Source organism: Amborella trichopoda, chromosome 1, assembly GCF_054954075.1.
Source record: "Amborella trichopoda isolate Santa Cruz 75 chromosome 1, AtrichopodaSantaCruz75HAP2 v2.0, whole genome shotgun sequence".
Lineage (NCBI taxonomy): Eukaryota > Viridiplantae > Streptophyta > Magnoliopsida > Amborellales > Amborellaceae > Amborella > Amborella trichopoda.
Window position 1 is genome coordinate 1,042,061 of NC_142336.1, and position 20,235 is coordinate 1,062,295.

General features: G+C 36.4%; 3 protein-coding genes across 27 annotated transcripts; all 3 read right to left on the minus strand.

Annotated features, from left to right (window-relative positions):
• Window positions 1-1,185: 1,185 nt before the first annotated feature.
• Window positions 1,186-11,755, minus strand: LOC18425188 (oxidoreductase). Of its 23 annotated transcripts, none has more exons than XM_088867731.1 (8): window positions 11,452-11,752; window positions 7,199-7,259; window positions 6,920-7,035; window positions 6,286-6,324; window positions 2,983-3,095; window positions 2,629-2,827; window positions 2,189-2,235; window positions 1,186-1,600 (listed from the first exon to the last, which is right to left on the minus strand). In XM_088867731.1, exons 5-8 carry the CDS (start codon window positions 2,983-2,985, stop codon window positions 1,427-1,429), a joined length of 423 nt encoding a protein of 140 aa, XP_088723857.1. In that variant the 5' UTR covers window positions 2,986-3,095; window positions 6,286-6,324; window positions 6,920-7,035; window positions 7,199-7,259; window positions 11,452-11,752; the 3' UTR covers window positions 1,186-1,426. The 23 variants fall into 23 exon arrangements, with proteins under 23 accessions (XP_088723857.1, XP_088722760.1, XP_088722721.1 ...); XM_088866634.1 differs by lacking the exons at window positions 6,920-7,035; window positions 11,452-11,752 and adding exons at window positions 8,489-8,530; window positions 8,636-8,759; XM_088866595.1 differs by lacking the exons at window positions 2,983-3,095; window positions 11,452-11,752 and adding exons at window positions 8,489-8,530; window positions 8,636-8,759.
• Window positions 8,589-11,587, minus strand: LOC110006452 (uncharacterized). The gene is made up of 2 exons (XM_020661922.2): window positions 9,291-11,587; window positions 8,589-8,825 (listed from the first exon to the last, which is right to left on the minus strand). Exons 1-2 carry the CDS (start codon window positions 11,165-11,167, stop codon window positions 8,789-8,791), a joined length of 1,914 nt encoding a protein of 637 aa, XP_020517581.1. The 5' UTR covers window positions 11,168-11,587; the 3' UTR covers window positions 8,589-8,788.
• A 2,373-nt stretch (window positions 11,756-14,128) lies between the features above and the next one.
• On the minus strand, window positions 14,129-20,235 carry LOC18425190 (chromosome-associated kinesin). Of its 3 annotated transcripts, none has more exons than XR_002279434.2 (8): window positions 19,646-20,234; window positions 16,511-16,577; window positions 16,079-16,156; window positions 15,812-15,864; window positions 15,305-15,441; window positions 15,050-15,131; window positions 14,860-14,918; window positions 14,129-14,558 (listed from the first exon to the last, which is right to left on the minus strand). XR_002279434.2 is itself a non-coding variant. In XM_006829756.4 (8 exons), exons 1-8 carry the CDS (start codon window positions 19,973-19,975, stop codon window positions 14,469-14,471), a joined length of 879 nt encoding a protein of 292 aa, XP_006829819.1. In that variant the 5' UTR covers window positions 19,976-20,235; the 3' UTR covers window positions 14,129-14,468. The 3 variants fall into 3 exon arrangements, 1 of the variants encoding a protein (XP_006829819.1); XR_016056221.1 differs by having other exon boundaries at window positions 15,050-15,114; window positions 15,301-15,441; XM_006829756.4 differs by having other exon boundaries at window positions 15,050-15,114; window positions 19,646-20,235.

Genomic DNA, 20,235 nt, shown 5'->3' on the forward strand with positions numbered 1-20,235 from the left:
AGTTTATATGTCATGTATTTATAGGTTAGTTGCTAAGTTGAGGTTAAATTTTGAGGTACTAAAAATGCTCCAAGATTAAATAGGCAATATGTTCTTGTGGGAGCAGACAATCTTTTTGGCTTCTATTATGGTCCTCTTTGGCAAGCAAAGATATTGGAAGACGCACAAAATTAGGGTAAAAAGAATAAGAAAGTACAAGTTGGAAGAAAGGGATTGTATATATTTAGACTGTGAGCTTTAGCACATAATTTTCACCCATACTTTATCAGAATGTAATATTTAGGGAGGAGTGTCACTTAGCCATATAAAGTAAAAGAATTTTTTGAACTTGAAGCCTTTAACACTCTAATTTCATATCTAACCGCTAAGGATGATTAGAGCTTTTATGTACCAGAGATAATTAGCCATATTGTTTACTTCTCCCAAAAACATATAAAAAACAAAAAAAAATGATCGTTCTACCCGTACACTTGCTCTCTAAATATCATAAACCATGTGAAATGCCATCATTTCAATTGTTCATGAAATTTGTATTTATTTACAAAAATATTATACATACAATATTTATTTACAAAAATATAATACATACAACTTTGTAAAACAACAAATGACTAGAAGTATTCACAATAGTTGGACCCCGTGTGGGGTACCTAACAAATCTATTCAGGAATGAATTATCTAAGAATGAAAGACAGTTTTTTTGGTATTAATAATTTTATATCATCATCATCTGAACCTTATCTCAACTATTTGGGATTGACAATTTTGCATGTTCTCTTAAAATTCAAGTGCAAAATCAATACCTTGAATGGCAAAGGACCAAGCAATTTTTTTTTAACTCCTAATTGGTTTGGTGGGAAATAAATAAGACCAATGGTTTTGTCCAAAAAGGCCCAAGATTTCTATCAAATTACACTTGAGAAATGGTCTATCATATGGTCTCAAGAAATATTTTGCAAGACTACCAAAGATGGCTGAGAAAAGAACCCAGTGAATCATCTCAAAACTCATTTATCAAAATAAATAAATATATGAATACCTCTTTTCTTTCAGATCTTTGATTCTGTTTTAATTAGAATGGGAAATGTTTCAATGCTTATATAGCTTATTACTCTCAACAAATTGCTTAGAAACTAGCATTGACATGTATATATGCTGCATGGACATGGGTCAGACAACACTACATTTTAAACACCCATACATTAAATCTTACAATGAAACTCCTTAATGTTATTTAAAGTACTAAGTTCCCTTACTTCATATACATATGTAGATAGGTGTGTAAATGTTAATTTTAAGATTGACATTTCTGACCTCATATATATGTCAAATGCTGACACATATTTGTGTCTATGCAATATAGACTTGCAATATCCCCTCAATCAAAACTTTCATTGAACACCAAAGATACATATTTGTCGATCACCTAGAACTTAAGGAGATTCTTATGAACCTTTGGAACTAGTCGACAGGTTAACGACACTCGAGTACCACTTCTATGAATGCTACCCTTCTCAGTTCTTTGGTCCCCTTCCTCCAACTCTGAGCTCAAGGGCATCATTTGTTCCTTGTAGCTGAGAATGTCACCAATATTCACCACCTAATATCCAAATTTAAAAAATGGAAGAAATTATTAAAAGAAAGTAAAATAAATCCACAATATCTCTTAGGCACCTAATTAAGAAATTTTGTGAGAAAAAAAGACTAACTTTAATTTGTAAGGTGTGATGCTACAGCATTGAACTCCCGAGATTTTGAAACTAAAAATAAACAAATTCAATGTATGAAGCTTGCAATTATGGGGACCTCTAGGACCACTCTAGACTTCTGAAGTGAAGATTTTCAAATGATATTTGATTCACCTTGTGAACAAGTAAAGTAAATAAATCCTAAAACCCTAGATTTGAATTTTGAACATCCATCAAATGGATACTCTAGATATCATGGAGTGTGAACTAATTTGGGGTATTTTTTGAGCTCCAAATCAAATATTCTTTTTTTTGGGGGAAAAAAATTTATAATCTAGATGCGAAGAATGAATTGAGAATTTTGGGGTGAAAGAGTGGATTGGTGGTCCCACAGGAACCCTAAATCTTTTTCTGGAATGAATGAATAACTACTCCCAAATGGTTCCCTCATGACGAGAAACACCAGAAAAGAAGATTTTTAAGGGAGAAAATGGACTTGCCTCATCAATTCTCTGTATATCTGAGTCATCAATTCCATGCAAATATTCTGAAAAATTAGAAAACCAAACCGTTAAGTTACCCTACTCTATTGCTAGGAAAACGAATCCGGGGAAGTCGGAAGGCTCCCGACTCTTAAGTTGTGTCAGACAGACTAGACCGTGTCTGTCAAAAAATTAAGATAATGAGACCGGCCAAAACTCGGCCATTGGCAGTTCCCATGTGCATGTTTCTGAACTCAGCACCCGACCAAGCCCAGGTGACTCAGGCAACTGCAAGTGGACTTGCGAGTCACCCGAGGGTTCAAGCACCTATCTACTGTGATAACTACACTACTATATTCAGCTAAAGAAAGGATAACTTATTTACCAGAAAGAACAAAAAGGTTTTAGCTTCAATCCCAAATAAATCATTGAATAACTTCATAAAAGTAAAGCCGTACCGGAGTATGCACTGTCCTTGAAAATTAACAAGCTGCAAGGAATCAAGGCAACAGAGAGAGTGCAGTGTTTATCTATTTGATCTGGCACATGGGTTACACACTCAGTCAACTTCAAATGAGGAGTGAAATTCATCACAGCTGGAGACCCAAGAGACAGAATCGCAACAATTGGAAAATAAGCAGGGCCATCTTGGTGTGGCTGAGAAAGAAGAAAAATTGAGTATAGAATTAATATACATGCTGACTAAAAAATCATATAATTAAGCATTGTGCTTTTGGTTAAGTAATTGGAGAGCATAGAATAACCGATCAAGAGGAAAATGTTCATAACAAAGAGTGGAAAACTTTAGAGACCATGATTCCTTGGTTAGATAGGTACTCATTGATAAGAACATGATTGATTGGTGAAGGAAACAATCCTGTCCAGTTGCATATTCTTCTTGTGATTTCTACAAGCCAAGGAGGCACTGCACCAGTGATAACACATCAAGACTAACACAGCTACATGACATACAAATGCACATAAATACATCTGCATCATCTTGAATTTTCATTTCAGTGTACTTTAGGTTCATAGAGAATGTGCACACATAGATGTGCATGCATGTGTAACAGTGTGATAGGCAAATGTAAATAATACACGTAAATAAGCATAAATATAAATGATGTAAGCATATTACATATAATATATCTTATAAGCTAATTTACATATACCAATAAACAGAAAAAAAAAAAAGAAGAAGACGTGAACCTTATGTTCAAATAGATACATATAGATGCACACAAATAGAGCATACACGCCCATGTTTTCTACATGTTTATATGAAAAATATTCTTATGTACACAGGCATACTTCCAAATGTGTTTCTTATACACCCCTGACTGATTAAGCAAAAATTACATGTGGATCTTCTTTCCAAAAAGGAAAACATAAGGAACTTCATCCATATTGTCTAAGCAAACTAGACCATCTATGTTAACTCTAGCATTAATGTGGTGTCTATCAGGAATAAAAACTTTGTTCTTTCCAAGTAACAATTACCTCATATACCTGATATCTATTTAATGCATCAGGCAGATGCCTAAAGGAAGAAACAAAAAATGAAAACGAGACCACAGCATATGATATGAAGCTTAACCCGAACCTGTTGAAACAAAGTTCTACTACTAACTACCGCGGGTAGGCCAACAAAGGGTTTATACACTTATAGAAGGACATAATTTTCCACAGAGATTACATCCATAGACATTAGTCTGAACACAATTTTATGGGAGCATATAAGCAAGCAAATCCCAGAGGAATAAATTTCAGGTGTCTGGCATGGGTCAAGTAAAAGGGATATTACTTAACCCTCACACTTCTCTGAAAAACTTGGCTTATCAAACAAAGGTAGTGGAGAACAAGATCACTACTTCTGAAATCAGATAAAACATAACTATGCTAGACTTGAAAAAAAAAGGGACCCGGGGAGGGGGAGGGGGAGGGGGAGGTGTTGGGGGTTGAGGAATCATGTCAAAAGGAAATGACTCCATATTAAAGCTCAAGGGAATAAGATAAGTTTGAAAGTCGGCACTTCAAGCTATGGAACACTAGCTCAATGATTATATCAGAACAACACTCTGCCAGAAAAAATGATCCTAAAAGAAAGATCCGCTGAGTGTGGTACTCTCCTAATTGTTAGCATGGTATTAGTATCCTAGGCCCCTTCATCATACAATAAGCATAGCAACAGATTATAACTTTTAGAGGCGTATCTCAAAAGCATATTTCAATTAATGAATTTCAAATACCAAACCATCAACAAATAATTAAATATATAATGAAATATAAGGTTGACACCTTATGTTGTAGAATTAAGGTGCACCTAAAAATCCAATGGAAAAGTCTGTTTTCATGTTAGAAAACCATCTAATTGATCATCTTGACATCAAGATGTATGGACATGGGCGGGGGGAATCTCAGGTCTCAAAAATGGTAACATCTTGCCACACATTATCTGGACCGTCCACTTTTAAGATCTTCATGCATTTATAGATTTGCTTGATTTAAACCATTGTTGAGCATAAAATTTTATAATTAGAGATAAAAATAGGTTCTCGGCCATCCTAAGAAGTTTCAACACCGATATTACATCTTGTGACAGAGTTAGGAGGTGTGCCTTACTTTGATTGCTTAAGGTTGCAACCTTAAACAAACCACACACATATATAATGGTCTATGCACTCTGACCTGATTGGAAAAATTGTGAATTTGAGAACTATTATAACTTTTAGAGGCGTATCTCAAAAGCATATTTCAATTAATGAATTTCAAATACCAAACCATCAACAAATAATTAAATATATAATGAAATATAAGGTTGACACCTTATGTTGTAGAATTAAGGTGCACCTAAAAATCCAATGGAAAAGTCTGTTTTCATGTTAGAAAACCATCTAATTGATCATCTTGACATCAAGATGTATGGACATGGGCGGGGGGAATCTCAGGTCTCAAAAATGGTAACATCTTGCCACACATTATCTGGACCGTCCACTTTTAAGATCTTCATGCATTTATAGATTTGCTTGATTTAAACCATTGTTGAGCATAAAATTTTATAATTAGAGATAAAAATAGGTTCTTGGCCATCCTAAGAAGTTTCAACACCGATATTACATCTTGTGACAGAGTTAGGAGGTGTGCCTTACTTTGATTGCTTAAGGTTGCAACCTTAAACAAACCACACACATATATAATGGTCTATGCCCTCTGACCTGATTGGAAAAATTGTGAATTTGAGAACTATTTTAAAAATCTCATCAACTCATTGAACTATAAATAATGGAAAGAATGAGTTATGATGCCCAAGAGCATAAAAAGATATCAAATATTTAATTTCATAGTTTCAAAAAGCGGACCGCCCAGCGCCTGGGTGGTTGCCTAGGCGGATATCCCTGGGCGCCCGCATGAACCAGCTTAGGCGACCGCCCAGGGCCTGCGTCCCACCCAAGGGTAGAAATGCAGCTCCTTGAGGGTATTTTTGGGTTATTTTTTTAATACTAAAAGGGTAAAATTGTGGGTTTTAGGTTCATTTGAACCTAAAACCCATTAGAAGCTATTTCAGAGAGAGAAAACCCAAAAAAAAAAAACAAAATTCTACTGGGCCGCCCAGGTTCTGGGCACCCCTGACCGCCTAGGTGCTGCCGAGCGCTTTTTGAAACACTGTTTAATTTATTGCCGACGTAATTTCTCCCAAGCTAAAAGTTATTGTTTTCCCTCTTAAACACTTGGGGGTGATTAATAAAAAGACAAAATTTACAAATTTAAAAAACTTAAAGAATACAAACACATAAAAGGCCATTTTTACAAACTTATATACTTCTATAGTTGATTTTTTTTGATAAATGATAACGTTTTTTCTTTAAACATATTGCAACATTTAAGCAGACAGTTATTTCTATAAAAATAAGTCACATTTTAATGAAAAAATGATGAAAAATGTTTGCAAGATTTTCTTTTTCCTTGCTAATAAGTCAAGATATGGATGACTAATCTCAAAGTCAAACTGATGTAAGCCTTCTATCATAAAAAAGAAAGCAATATGGGTGTGGGAAATTTACACTTCAACTCTAATTAACAAAAGCAAGACATGGGAGTATCCAATAGCAACTTACAGTTTTGAGGGAGGAGACCCTTCTCATGAACCACACCTCCTGTGAAAATCAAAATTCCTTTTCTAAGTTAAAAAACTTCACAAAGTCATCAAAAAGGTTACAAACCCACCAAAAAGGTTACAAACCCATGAAATTTCACAATATTAAAAACCCAGCAGAAATCTACAACAGTGAAAGTAGTGTTCCAAAAACCACCAGGCAGCACCTAGATGGTCATGGGGATCCTAACCGCCTAGCGCCCAGGTGGATGCCTAGGTTTTTGGGCGGCCTAGGACCTAGATTGAAGAAGAGGAGAAGGGGGCATGGGAATATGAATATACATCATAAAATATTAATAATCCCATAATCCAAAATTACAAGCCATTGTAAATTTGTAATATTTAGACTACTAGCCCAACCAAAAATAAAATATAATAGTACTTAGTAAATTAGTAATACATGCACAATCTATAATCCATACTCCATGCTCCATAGTTCATACCATTCCATAATCCATAGTTCCATACAATGATACAACCATCCAGGCATACGCATATGTAGGGACAAAAAAAGGACAAAAATGCCCCTCCCTGCCCCTCTTAGGTTATTGTGTTAGCCGGTAAAGACCATACAACCATACAATGGGAAAAAATACCTCCACGAGGGGCAGTTCGCCCCTGGGCAGGTGCCCAGATGGGCCGCCTAGGCCTGAGCTATGCGCTAAGCAGCCCCTGGCCCACCTAGGTTCTAGGTGGGCTGCCTTTTGAAACACTGCACTCCACAGCATTGAAACTATCCTCAAAAGTTTACCAAAAAAACCCTCTCCACCATTACTAATAAAACAATAAACACTAACGCGCCAAATATGGAAAATGCATAGAGAAGCAATAAATTCAAGGACTTTTTCACAAGAAATAAGGTCTAACTGATATACCCCAGTTCTGAAGCCTTCTGTTCTTCAAAGATTTCCACTTCGAAGCTGGAACTCCATATATCTGCAATGAAAAGAGAGAAAAAAAAAACCATATAAAAAAAAAATCCGCAAAAGAAGAACAAAAAGTACTATAAGTACACTATTGATTTAACTGTCTATAATTCGGTGCAGTAAAACACCAATACAGATTGGGAATCGCCCAAAAACGTGCCAGATCTTGGGCTGAATCAGCAATTCAGTTATGTGTAATACACAATTAGTTATCAATCAAACCACAAAACTCAAGTGGTTATTTTGGCTAGAGTGCTCCAACCTTATGGCTGAGGTTGGAGGAGCAAACCATCCCAGGTGCGCTCTTTCTTATAACATCTTTCTTATAACCTTTTTAAATACATATACTACATTATGTAGAACTTTTTTTTTTCTAAACCTTAAAAAACACGGAGAAGGGAGGGTTCGAACCCCCAATAACTTCAACTTAACAACTAGAAGGACTAACCAATTAAACTTTTCGACTTATCTATAACGGTTTATGTTATTATATGTTATATATAATAATTTTGTTGTTCTTTCTTCTTCCTTTTCTTTTTTTATTTTGCTGTATCGCTTATTCAGGCGATATGGATCGAAATTAGTGGATGAGCGATCCACCCATCGATACGCTTCTTGAAACGCTTGATTTTCTTCCGTGCTTTCTCTCTCTCTTCCTCTCTCTCTCTCCATGCTAAAGTTTGGATTTTATTCAATTTGAAAACATGCGGATGCAATGCAAACCCAATTTGACTGTTTTTAACGAAACTGGGATCGCAATGGAAACACAGGGATGTCATTACTTTTACATTTTACAACATCTTTGTTTTGGCTCCTTAAAAACTTTTTAGGCAAAATGAAAAATCATTGCCTACATGTGATTCCAAGCATGGGTTATCTGTGTACAACGAAAATGTCATGAATAAGAAATGGATAACCTGCCGTATTTTAAGATAGACCAAAATACTTTGGTCAATAAAGTCAATAAACAAAGTGATGCATGTTCACAACAAAGTAACATAGTATCAAAAAAGAGTACAGTTCCTAAATCCAAGAAGAACTGAAGAAACTGTGAAAATAGAAGAAGAATCCAATAACGGATCATATTTCTTTCAATTAATCCAACATGAAGCGGTCCAGATTATTAAAGCAAGAGAACCACAACATGCTATCTTCCTGAACCTCAAAACCATTATGGAAAGGGGATACAGCTTAGTAGAAGTGTAAAACATGAAATAACCAAGGCAGTAAGAAGAAAACCTCAGCACGTTTATCTTGCCAAATCATGATCCAACCATGTATCTTTTCTCCCAATAAAAAAATACGAATTAGAATTTGATCTAGCATAGGATAATAGGGATTTCAAAATTTGCAATTGCAACAAGATTATAAAATCGAATATCCTACCAATTTAAGTTCCAGACCAAGCCAGAAAAATATTCTTGAATAATACATTGCCTTGTCAGATGCACTTTCTGGACCCATCCACAAGACCTTCCCATCAAGCACCATGTGCCCTCTCAGATGCATTCTCTGGACCCCTCTTTTTCAATAGTTGTGCTAGAATTGTTGTGAGAGGCATGGAAGCCTCATGTGCCTGAACCCCAACACATGATAATTTTATAGACAGTAAACAATTTGAAGCTTCCTATTTCTGTAGAAACCCAATTAGCCACTCTATCAGTATGATCCAAATAACCAAACATAACATGAAGGCCATACCTAAGCTTGCTCTTTTACTTTTCTCATAAGAACAATGCATAAGCTTCCATTATGAATCCAGCCCCATTTTCAAAATTGTGTCATCAAGTTCAAGCTAATTCTAAACATTTCAACAACCCTTTTAAGCAAGACAATCAACAAAACCATAAGCCACCATACTGATCCACTTTACTCCTGATAATCCAAAAATTTGTGCAGATGATATAGATGCTTCTTACACAATTCCCTGACTGTGGAGATTTGTGAAATCAAAAAAACATATATGGTTCCTTTTTCCTTCTTTTTTCAGGTAATCTAGTGGACACCATTTCTATCAGTGGTAAACTCCAAATCACCGTACCTATCTTGCAGGTGATAATGAAGCCTCCTATATGTGACACCATCGACGAAATCCTTGTCTTGCAACTCCTTCAACAACCCCTTAGCCTCTGAGACCTTATCTTGCCTACATATTTCATCTATAACAGTTTGATAAGTGACAAAATCAGGTAATATTCTTTTCAAATTCATCTCCAGCAACAGATTCACCGACTCTTTAGTCTCCCCAGCCAAGGCCAAACAATTCACAAGGGAATTATAGGCCTTGCTAGAAGGAACAAAATCCAAGTCCAACATTTCCCTATAAAGCTGAAAAGCATTATTTGACCGGCCTTGTGCACACAATCCGTGAATTAGGTAGTCAAAAGAATGTGCATTAGGCTTGCGATTATACACCTCAGGCATCTGATGAAAGATCCTCAATGCGTCATTCATGTGAAGGGACAAAGAATACCCTTTAATCATAGAATTCAAGCTCAAAACATCAGGTTGAATCCCATCATTGACCATTTGCTTAAACAAACATCTTATGGTTTCCATGTACATATGACTTATGTAAGTGTTACACCCTCTACTCAATAAAGAAGTGAATAGGAGATTGTAGGTTCTCAAGGAGGGCTTACAATTCTTGCTATTCCTCATGTGTTTATAAACTCTTATGGCCTTCATGAGCTTTCTACCCTCGGTGTAGAGATAGATGATGGTGTTGAAAAAGGGCTCAGAAGCAAGAGATGGGTTTGCTAGGACTTGGTCCACAAGGGTATCCATTTTATCATAAAGCTTTGAAGACCCAAGCTTTTTGATGGTGATGCTATATGTTGTTTCATCATGCTTGAACCTTGGTTGTCGAGAAGCCCAATCAAAGATATGGAGACAAGCAAGTGGGTCTTTTTGTGAGGAGAGAATATGGAGAAGGTCTTCCGGGGTGAACCTTGGGGGAAGTTGGGATAAGGCTTGCTGAACATAGGCTAAATCTAGAGGTCGGTTTGGCATTTTTCTTCTGTATTTGGGGCGGAATTTAGAGGAGGTTTTCGGGGGTGGGTTGTTGGGTTCTGGAGTTCTTCTAGAACTTTGGGGGCCCGATGAGATAAATCTAGAGTGGAATTGGGTTAAATTCAGAGGTGAATTTAGCTGGAACTTGGATTTGGGTTGGGCTTTAGAGGAGGCTATGGGCATTAGGTATGATTCAGTTGAGGTTTTTGGAGGTGAATAATGCAAATCAAAATATCTCCTAGGTCTCTGAATTTTCCCTAAGGTGATTCTAGTGCCAAATGGGGATGGTGGGTAGTGGAAACCTGCTAAATTTGGAAATGAAATTGAACAGGACTTGTGGGCATAAACTAGGGATAGTGAGTAGGGGGTTCGTGCTAAAATTGGAGATGATATTGATGGGGACTTAAGGATTGATACAGGGAGGAATTCAGACACAAAATTAACACTTGGAAAGATGTTACCACAGATTTTGGAAGATAGGTTGTAAAAAGGCAAGGTTTTTCTATGGTTTTGGATATCCCGAGCATGCTGTTGGTGAAACAGGGTTAAATTCAGAGGCGCCCTCTGCAAGATGTTTGTATTGGGCAGGATTTTATTGAGAAGTTTTGGACTATCACATATATTAGAGGAGATTATTAGAGATTGGCAGTGGAGTTCTTTGGTTTCTCTAGGATTTGGGATGTTTTTTATGATTTTGGATGCAGAGATTCCAGTTACATATGGAGGTAAATTTGGTGGAGCTTTAGAGATAATTCGATCAAATCTAGGACCTGAACTATTGTTAGACTCCAGGGATTTTCTAGTGATTTGGAAACAAATCAAATGGAACAATGAGAAAGTCTTACATTTTAGGAAGGGCAAGCCTCCTCTTCCTAAGAGGTAGTTGTTTAGGGTTTCCAAAGCCATAGTTACTAAACCCTAATTACGAGAAAGCTAATGGATTAATCCAAGATTTTTTGCGATTAATCAAAGGACAGTTGTAGCAGAAAGAAAAATGATAAACCGCTACAATTTGCAATTATTATTTAAAGATGGAATTTCATTATGTGCTATGACAAGAGAGAGAAAGAAAAAAACCCTAGTAAAACAAGTCCGCAAACGAAGAAGACAGAGTAGTATAAACACACACTATTGAATTGAGAATGTATAATTGGGATGAATCATGGAGAAGAGAGAGAAAGGATGCAGACATATTGGAGGAGATGGGTCTCTTCGGACTTTGATACGAAATTGGGTATGTAAAAGACGGTGGGCAGAGATCCCAGTCTGAACTGCTTCAGATGTTCTTCAAGGTTTTCTTCCATTCTCTCTCTCCGCTGTTCAACCAAAAGAAAAGCTCCAACCCAAATTCATACTTATAATAATGTAGAACTACGGATGCACCTCCAAAATCCATGGGAAAAAGTAATTTTAATGTTGAAAAACCGAGCGTCTCGACGTCGAGATGTATGATCAGAAAAAATAAAAAGGTTTTTAAGTTTTAGAATTAGTACATTTTACAACATATTATCTATTATATGTAGAATTTATTTTCAAGATTTTTCTATGCTTGTAGATCAATTTGATTTTAATTATTTTTGAATTTTAAAATTTTATAATTAGCTATAAAAATTGATTTTCAGATAATCTTAAGAATGTTTTACATCAAAATTATATACCATGATAAAATTTGAAGGTGCACCTTACTTCTATAGCTACGGATGCATGTACGCCAACTGCCCCCTTAAAATAGAACTAAATTTTAAGCGTGCAAATTCCATACGGATGCGTCCCTAGGTGTAGAGGTGAAGTATACCTTCAAATTTTATCATGGTATATAATTTTGATATAAAATATTTTTAAAATTATCTCAAAATCTATTTTATATCTAATTATAAATTTCAAAAATACTTAAAATCAAGTAGATCTATAAGCATATGAAAATCTTAAAAATGGACGGTGCAGATAATATGTTGTAAAATGCACTATTTTTTAGACTTAAAATCTTTTTATTTTTTATAGTCATACATCTCGATATCAAGATGATCAATCAAACGGTTTTTCAATATTAAAACTACCTTTTCCGATGGATTTTTGAGAAGCATCCGTAGTTCTACATTATAAGGTAGCATCCTTATATAAACTTTTTCCAACAAAGAATGTCCAAATAAAATTGAAAATCTCTAAAAAAAATTCAAGGGTATTTTTAAAAATTTTAAAAAAGATGAAAAAATATAAAAATAAACTTTTATAGCCAAAATACTATCCAATCCTCTTCAAGATGATAGAAAATTCAAAAATATATTTCAAGCAAATCCCTTTTCTTTTGGGATTTTATATATCTGTTTTTAAAAAAAAATTAAAAAATGCTCGGGCGGACTACCAAAATTGGCCAAATACCTTAATTTTTTTATTTTTTTGCTTGATACCTTGTGATTTAGATCATCAATCCCCACTTTGGAGAGGATGAAGGGTAAAGATGGCGTGTAGCATGAACAAATGAGACACCGGCTTGACCGAAGCATAAGAGGTGTAGCTAATCGTGAACCTTGGCTAGGATAATATTTTTTTTTGGGTGTAAGTGGGGGAGAGGGCACTTTATCTTGAGCCTAAGATACTTGATCATGAGCTTAAGATGTAACGTTGCAAATCGTCAAACACTAACCAACTAAACCTGGGCTCTTTTCCTGGCTAGGATGATGAATTGACATGCAAGAGTCACTGAAAATTGTTTAACCACCTCAAATACGGTCCATATAACAATGATAGGTCATGTGAGGCATGTAATGTGCACGGGCACAAACAGCCCTATGATAATCATGCATGTTTGAATTGATATAATGTGTAATGTGCATGTATAGGCACAAATAGTCTTATGATAATCATACATGTTTGAATTGACATAATATGGACAATAACCATGTATGTTTGAATTGATATAATATGAGCAATAACCAGATCAAAAGTTTAAACCCCATTAATCAACTATGATGAACAACGATTGAAAGTAGGTATGGGTTTATAATCGCCACAACAGATGAAGACATTCAGGTGAGTGTATAAATGCAATCAAGGTTTAGAAAAATGATGAAAACCCGAAGGTTTGGATCAGAAACCAACTAGCCATCCTGGTTCCCACAAAATATTAGGAACCAACGTGTTCTTTGTTCGCTTTACGAGTCGGCCGGTTCCATTATAAAACCACATCCACTTTAATTTTAATTTTTTTTCAATTTTTTAAATTTTTTATTGGCACATCCACTTCAATTTTAATTTTTTTTTCAAATTTTTAAATTTTTTATTGGCTGGTTCACTTGGCCATATCGTCGATCCAAACCACCTATCAGCCAAACCAAGCCAATTTTCCAGATGAGCAACCCGGGTTGCCCAGCCATTTTTTTAAACCTTCGATGCGACCTATAAATTCCCTGCCTAGCTTGCACGAGGTGAGTGTATAGATGCAACCTATAAACTCCCTGCCTAAAGCTGCTTACGAGCATGTTTATAGAACTAATAAGAGTGGGTCGAGGCTCATTCGGAAAGGGCTTTGACGATAACGATGATGAGCCTTTCTTATAAAACTAATAAGAGTAGATCGAGGCTCATTCGGAAAGGGCTTTGACGATGACGATGATGAGCCTTTCCTGTATGTTATGTGCTTGTGGAGAGAGAGCTTTGCCTTTGACTAAGAACATTTGTAGGACCCCAAAATTTTGGGACGCACACATCTTAAACGTAGCAACTAACATAAAACTAGTTCAAAATAGCACTCAACATGTACCTGACAAAAGGCCCAAGATTGAATAGTCCAAGCATTTTTTAATAAAAATAATCATCATGCCTTTTTAAAAAGAAAGGCACTCAACAGAGCCTTGAGATCTAAGCATCGAGAAATTCAAAATCCAATATTTATTTTTTAAGAAAAATAATCATCAAGTATTCTTAGATGGATTCCAAAACTTAAGATCGAAAAAAAAAATCCTCCCAAATAGCTCTCACCGGATGGATTGATCGTATAGTATATGGTCACGCAGGCCACATTATACATGCTTTTATTTCATTAGGATTACAAAGCTGGTGAAATAGTGAAACAATTCATCTATCCTTACAGTGACAAACATTGCCCACCCAAAACGTTGCATTTAGACGGTTCTTGCAGAGGCGAAAAGTGGGCTCTGAGAACCAAAAGGACCTTTGTGTCGAGGAAATGGCTTTTCATTGGGAAAGATCAAACGGGAATGCCGAAGTCCGAGATTTTGAGTAACTTTTTGTCTAGAGCACTCCTCTCTTTTTTCACTTGGCAAGCCATAGAAGCAACCTGCACAAGCAATGGTCATAAAAAACAAAAGCATGATCTCTCCCTCTCTCTCTCTCTCTCTCTCTCTCATTCATCAGGGGAGCATATCTCATGGTTTATCACATTCCAATCAACACAAAATAATAAAATCTCTCTATCTCATGGTATATGATATTGCAATCATCATCATCATTGAAGCCTTTTCCCAACTACACGAAGTATATCACATGGCAATCAATACATAATAAAAATAAAACCATGATCTCTCTCTCTCATGAAAGCCTCAAGCACAAAATAATTATAGATATTATAGAGCACTCACCTCTGCTCGTAGTTTCAAGGCCTCCCTCCCAGGAATTACCCGTAGAGCATCCATCAAATCTGTATGTACAACAAACATACAACAAACTTGAATCTTCTAATCTCAAGTAAACTACACAACGGAGGATGCACTGCGACGACATTTGAGATATTAAAAAGAACCGAGGGGGGAGGAAGAGAGAGATATGGACCTGCAGCCTGAGGCTCCATCTTGTAAACGGAATTGACAAGCCTCTGGATCTCATTTCCAGCATTCCTGAAAATGGATTAATCCTTGATTTAACACGCACCACCAGATTCATTAACCAAACAAACAACAGAACTCATTCATCAGTAAATTATCAAAAAAACAAAAAATCAAGTGCTATGGTCTTACTTGAATAAGTCTTAGATAGCATAAAAAACTTAAATAAAATTAAAAATCAACATATAGAAGCCATGCCTACTTAAGCTTTGCATGCCCACGCCTCATTTCATCTTCAGCAAAGGTAGCCCTTTGCAGAAGCTTCTTGCTCTCCTTCTTCATCAAATCAAGAGATAGACCCAATTCAGTTAAACGCTTTTCAGTTCTCACATATTGTGCCTGCACAGGGATTTCAGCTCTTAACAATGAAATTCAACAAATAGAAGAACCACTTAGACAATCATGGACTTGCATTGATACATGGAAAGTCTATGCAGTCCACTGAACTAGCATGTGGTACTCCTAGACTACATCCTTCATCAATTCCCACTAGTAGATGGATGGAGATTGATTGGGGAGGGCCCAAATGAAATATCACTCAGACTCACCCACGTATAGCGCGTGCATGCATCAGTAAGGTCTCCGGGTGGATGAAGGCTGCAGGACCATATACCATATGGTCCAGTTGAACAAACCATATACCATAAGGTCTATGGTATTACTTTCCTTTTGAACAAACACTACATAACTTTAATGACGGAAAGGTTACCTCTTCACTTTGAAGGCGGCCAAATGTATGGCGAAATAAAAACCTCCTTGGACCTGAGAAATTCCAAATTTCCAATTCAAGTTAAAGAAACTGCCAATTACATACGCAAACAATGACACTAGAGTTGATGTTGCCAGTGAGAGGAAGCGGTCTTATGCTGTGCAAGAACCCATATCAGGAAGGAAGTTTTGTATGGTGAATGATCCTCAAAAAAACTTCAAATTTGCAAGTTGAAAAATTAGAATGAAAATGAAGATAAGGCCATACCTCGCAAAAGCAGAAGACCTGTTGCAACTGCTATCCCAATTGTTTCAATGGGATGCTCCCGTGAAACCATCAACTCCTCTACAGAAACAGCAAACACCATACTACTCAATGGAAAAGTGAATCTTACCTCATCTAGTGCATCTAAAAAGATGTGCTCTATTCAAAAGAAAGTATACTATGACCCAATGGAATATAGTAAGCTCAGTCAATTACAGTCGCCATTGATGTCCATCATTCAAATGGAGGATTGGATTGGGTTGACTGCCATAGACTGGATTTACATAGACTGTTGAATTATATCCAACACTTATACGTTGTCCATTGGATCAAAGCATACCTTCCCCATCTATTTGAAAATAACAAATATAAAAGGTAACTACATGGGCAATAAATGCTTACATAGTCTGAACAAGACAAGATGAAAACAATTACCTTTAGCTTTTTTAAAGAAAGCATCTTCATAAACATGGTATTTTGATTTTAGTTGAGGTATAAAGTCCTGCAGCAGGCAGAAGATATAGCCTCAATGCAACAATGATTTCAAGATTTCATGTCATTAAAGGAAACCTCTTGCAAAAGTATATTTCCATGAGTAACAAACCACTATGAAATTAGAGTGTACAGCTTCCGCATTATAAAAAAGATTACCTACAAATTTCTTGTTCAGATAAGTTTGAAACGATACGCATCATGTCATAGTAAAATAATATCACAATCAGCAATTATCAAGGTCATTCGCTCTTTCAAGGTGCCACATTCAAACACCCACAAATGCAATATGTTTCGACAAAAGCACGGGGACGAGATCCATTCTCTCAGTGCCTTGATGCCTATGGGCAAGACATAATGTTCTAAACAAGCCAATCAATCTATACCCACTTTCCCTGTCCACAAAAAATTCCAGGACAAGTATTCTACCTCTTGAATGTATTACACTTGGAGAAAGGAGGACTCAACCTCACAAACAATCCCTTTGGTCCCATTACAAAGAGTTGAGAGATCTGGACAATCAGTCAAAGACCAAATAAAAAAAACAATGTGACTTAGTTTCTTTAACAAGTTCAGATGAGCCAACTAGATACACAGCTGTATTCATTTTTTACCTTAATCAATTATCGGGATCACTGTAAGAGTTGCAGACAGACGCACAATTACAAGCACAGACTCCCAGAAGCACAACACGCCATGTTATTAAGACCTGACCAACAGAACCAGTTGGACAGGGAAATGGTGCCCAACCTAGTCCAAGCTCGAGGTCTGAATTGGTCATAACCTCAAAACTGAATCGGATAATCCCCAATATGACCAGCGGGTTCAACTGGTCCAAATTGAAGCGGATGCCTGACCCATGGCACAGAAATCAGCCAGTCACCCTTCTTCCTCTATTTCCAGTCATTCTGGCCTTTTATTTGGTCAGTCTTCTCATATTTTTTTTGTTTAGAGACGTTTGACCCATAATGGCAATGGATGAAATTCATGACCCCAACCCCATGTTTAGGCCAAAGAGAGAGAGAGAGAGAGAGAGAGAGAGAGAGTGAGTGAGAGAGAGAGAGAGGGAGATTTTCTACATTGCCAATCTCTCTACCTAAATCCTAAAAGCCTACTGCCCATTATCTAGCTAACCTGATGGTGAATCTGCTCAAACTCATATAAGTGTGGCTAATCATCAAAGTCAGCTGTTAATTTGGTTGTTCATGCTGGTGAAAATATATATATATATATATATATATATATATATTAACAGGTTCTGGCGAATAGGTAAGGTTTGTCATTTTTATCTTGGTGGACATGTTATAAGATACTCTGATTATTTTATTCATATTATAACGAGTTTGTGTTGATAAAAGTATGTGATTTTGGATAGAAAGGATGGATGCGTTTTTTCTATTGGATACTTTGTACGTGTTAATGACTTTAATCACATCGCCTTAGTGGCCTTGTTAACATTACAAGAAAGAAAGAAAAATAAAAAAATAGTGGCCTACAATAGTCAATGAATTAATGACTAAGAATTACTTGATTCCAAAATTTTCATCATGTTTTTCTAATTGTGTTATTGTTCATGCCAGTTTTCTGATTTTCTTTTAGAATTTTTAACAATTCCTATAACTTCTCCATTTTTTGCAATATTGTGTATTAGAAAATAATAATAAATGACTGGTGCCTACAGCTGATGCGCCCATTTGACCCTTCAGACTAGACCAGTGCCCTAGTTCGGTCTTAATGAAATTTCAAATAAACATAATGAAAAAAAAACAAATTCACAATGGTTTGAGTCCAATCAAAATACGTGGGGTTAGACTAGCTACAAGTCGGCGACCACACACCACATATTGAACCTAAAATCAATCCCTTGAGGTCATTATATATAAATTGTAGGCATACACGATACAACAAATGTATGCACGCATGGGCTTGTACAGGTGTGGACAATAAACATGAAGAAAGAACAAACAATGTTTACAATGATTTAGTGTATAAATCTAATTGGTGGGTTCAGATTAAATGTAGGAAGACATCACATTGGGTAGAAGGACAGTAAAAAAGACATCTTCAATTCTTGAAAAAGTAGAATGACAAAGAAAGTGGCGGCCATGATGAATTGGAATTTCATAACCTATATTAAACCAAGCATGTTAGATACTGGGTTTAAAATTCTAACAGATTTATCCAACCCAAATGATCTGAGTCCTTAGGAGAGGTTCTAGGTAGAATTATCAGTGGTCCGCAGGAATTCAAATTGCTGATGTTTCGAGGAGACCTTCACGTGATTAGATTCTCCTTTGAGAACGATAGGGTTAAAAAATAGATATACAGGGGAGAAATATTGATAAAGTTCAAGAATATATTTTATTTAGATAGCAGGGAAGAAAACATTGTTCTCTCTGAGAATGACACAGCTTATACATTGCTCTTACTAGACCATAATTTCCTTGATATCTAGAAGCCTAGAACTATACAACCATCCCCCAATGTAGAGGATCCTAAAACACAACCAGAACAAAGACAATATAAAAATGTACATTCGAAAGGCATTCAAAGATGACACTCCATAAGCCCTAAATCTCAATACAATTATATAAACCCAACAAAACTATGCAAACCCAAAGGAGGAGGACATTCCTTATTCATGGTTCTCATCACACTTTCAAGTTTCCATCAAACTTCAACTCCCCTCCTCCCCAATGAAGTCCTATGTTCAAGGACACATACAATGGCAAGACATAGCTCGACAACAAAATTCATTACAATAATATCAGGAATCAGATGTAATTGTCCAAATACACATGAAAAATCCAGCATTACAACGAAAAGTAGAGCAGAAAGGAAGTGGAGAATCAAACAAACATTATTTTCCAAGAAAATATTACAAATTTGCATCAACAATTTCAAATCAACGTGACATCAAATCAGCATTCTCTTACCAATTTTGGTTTCATCATTTCATCTCTCTCTTTCTCTCTCTCTCTCTCTCTCTCTCCGACCACAAAATTCTCAGCCAATACAGGGAAAAAAACTGAAATCTATAAAAAAAGAAAAATCGCATTTCTGAGTGGCCCAGAATACCTGCAATGTACTGAAATGCAGGGGGAAATACTGTTGCAGAGAGGGGGCAGATTGAAAGGACTCAACCACCGATCTTCTCAAACCCTCAGCCTGCTCGGTTGTATACACATGCCATGGCTTATTCAGCGGCTTAAGCTCATGAGTCAATGCCCCGGTCTCCGTAGAACTTGAGAGCGCCTCACTCGAGGTGGTTTCCGCCATCGACGAACTAGAAGAACCAGCCTTTGAAGAATTTGAGAGGTCCTTGCCTGAGGACTCAGCCATTGATGAACTGGAAGACTCAAGCTTTGACGAATTTGAGAGAGCCTCGACGCTAGATGCCTCCGCCATTGTTGAACCAGAAGAAGCAAAAACCACTGAAGAAACCCTAACCCAAATTTGCAGAAAAGGTAATTCAGAGCGCAATATTTTCGAGCATTTCTAGGTTTTCCATTTCGAGCATTTGTAGCTTGCTATTACTGGCTAAAAGTTGGTACGAGCCGGGCCGTTTTCTTGCGTTCCATAGCCTTTTGACTTTGCCAATTATGCAAAACAAAGCCCATTAGGTCTATCTAAAATCTTAGCCATTTATTTCACCTCATAATCTCACA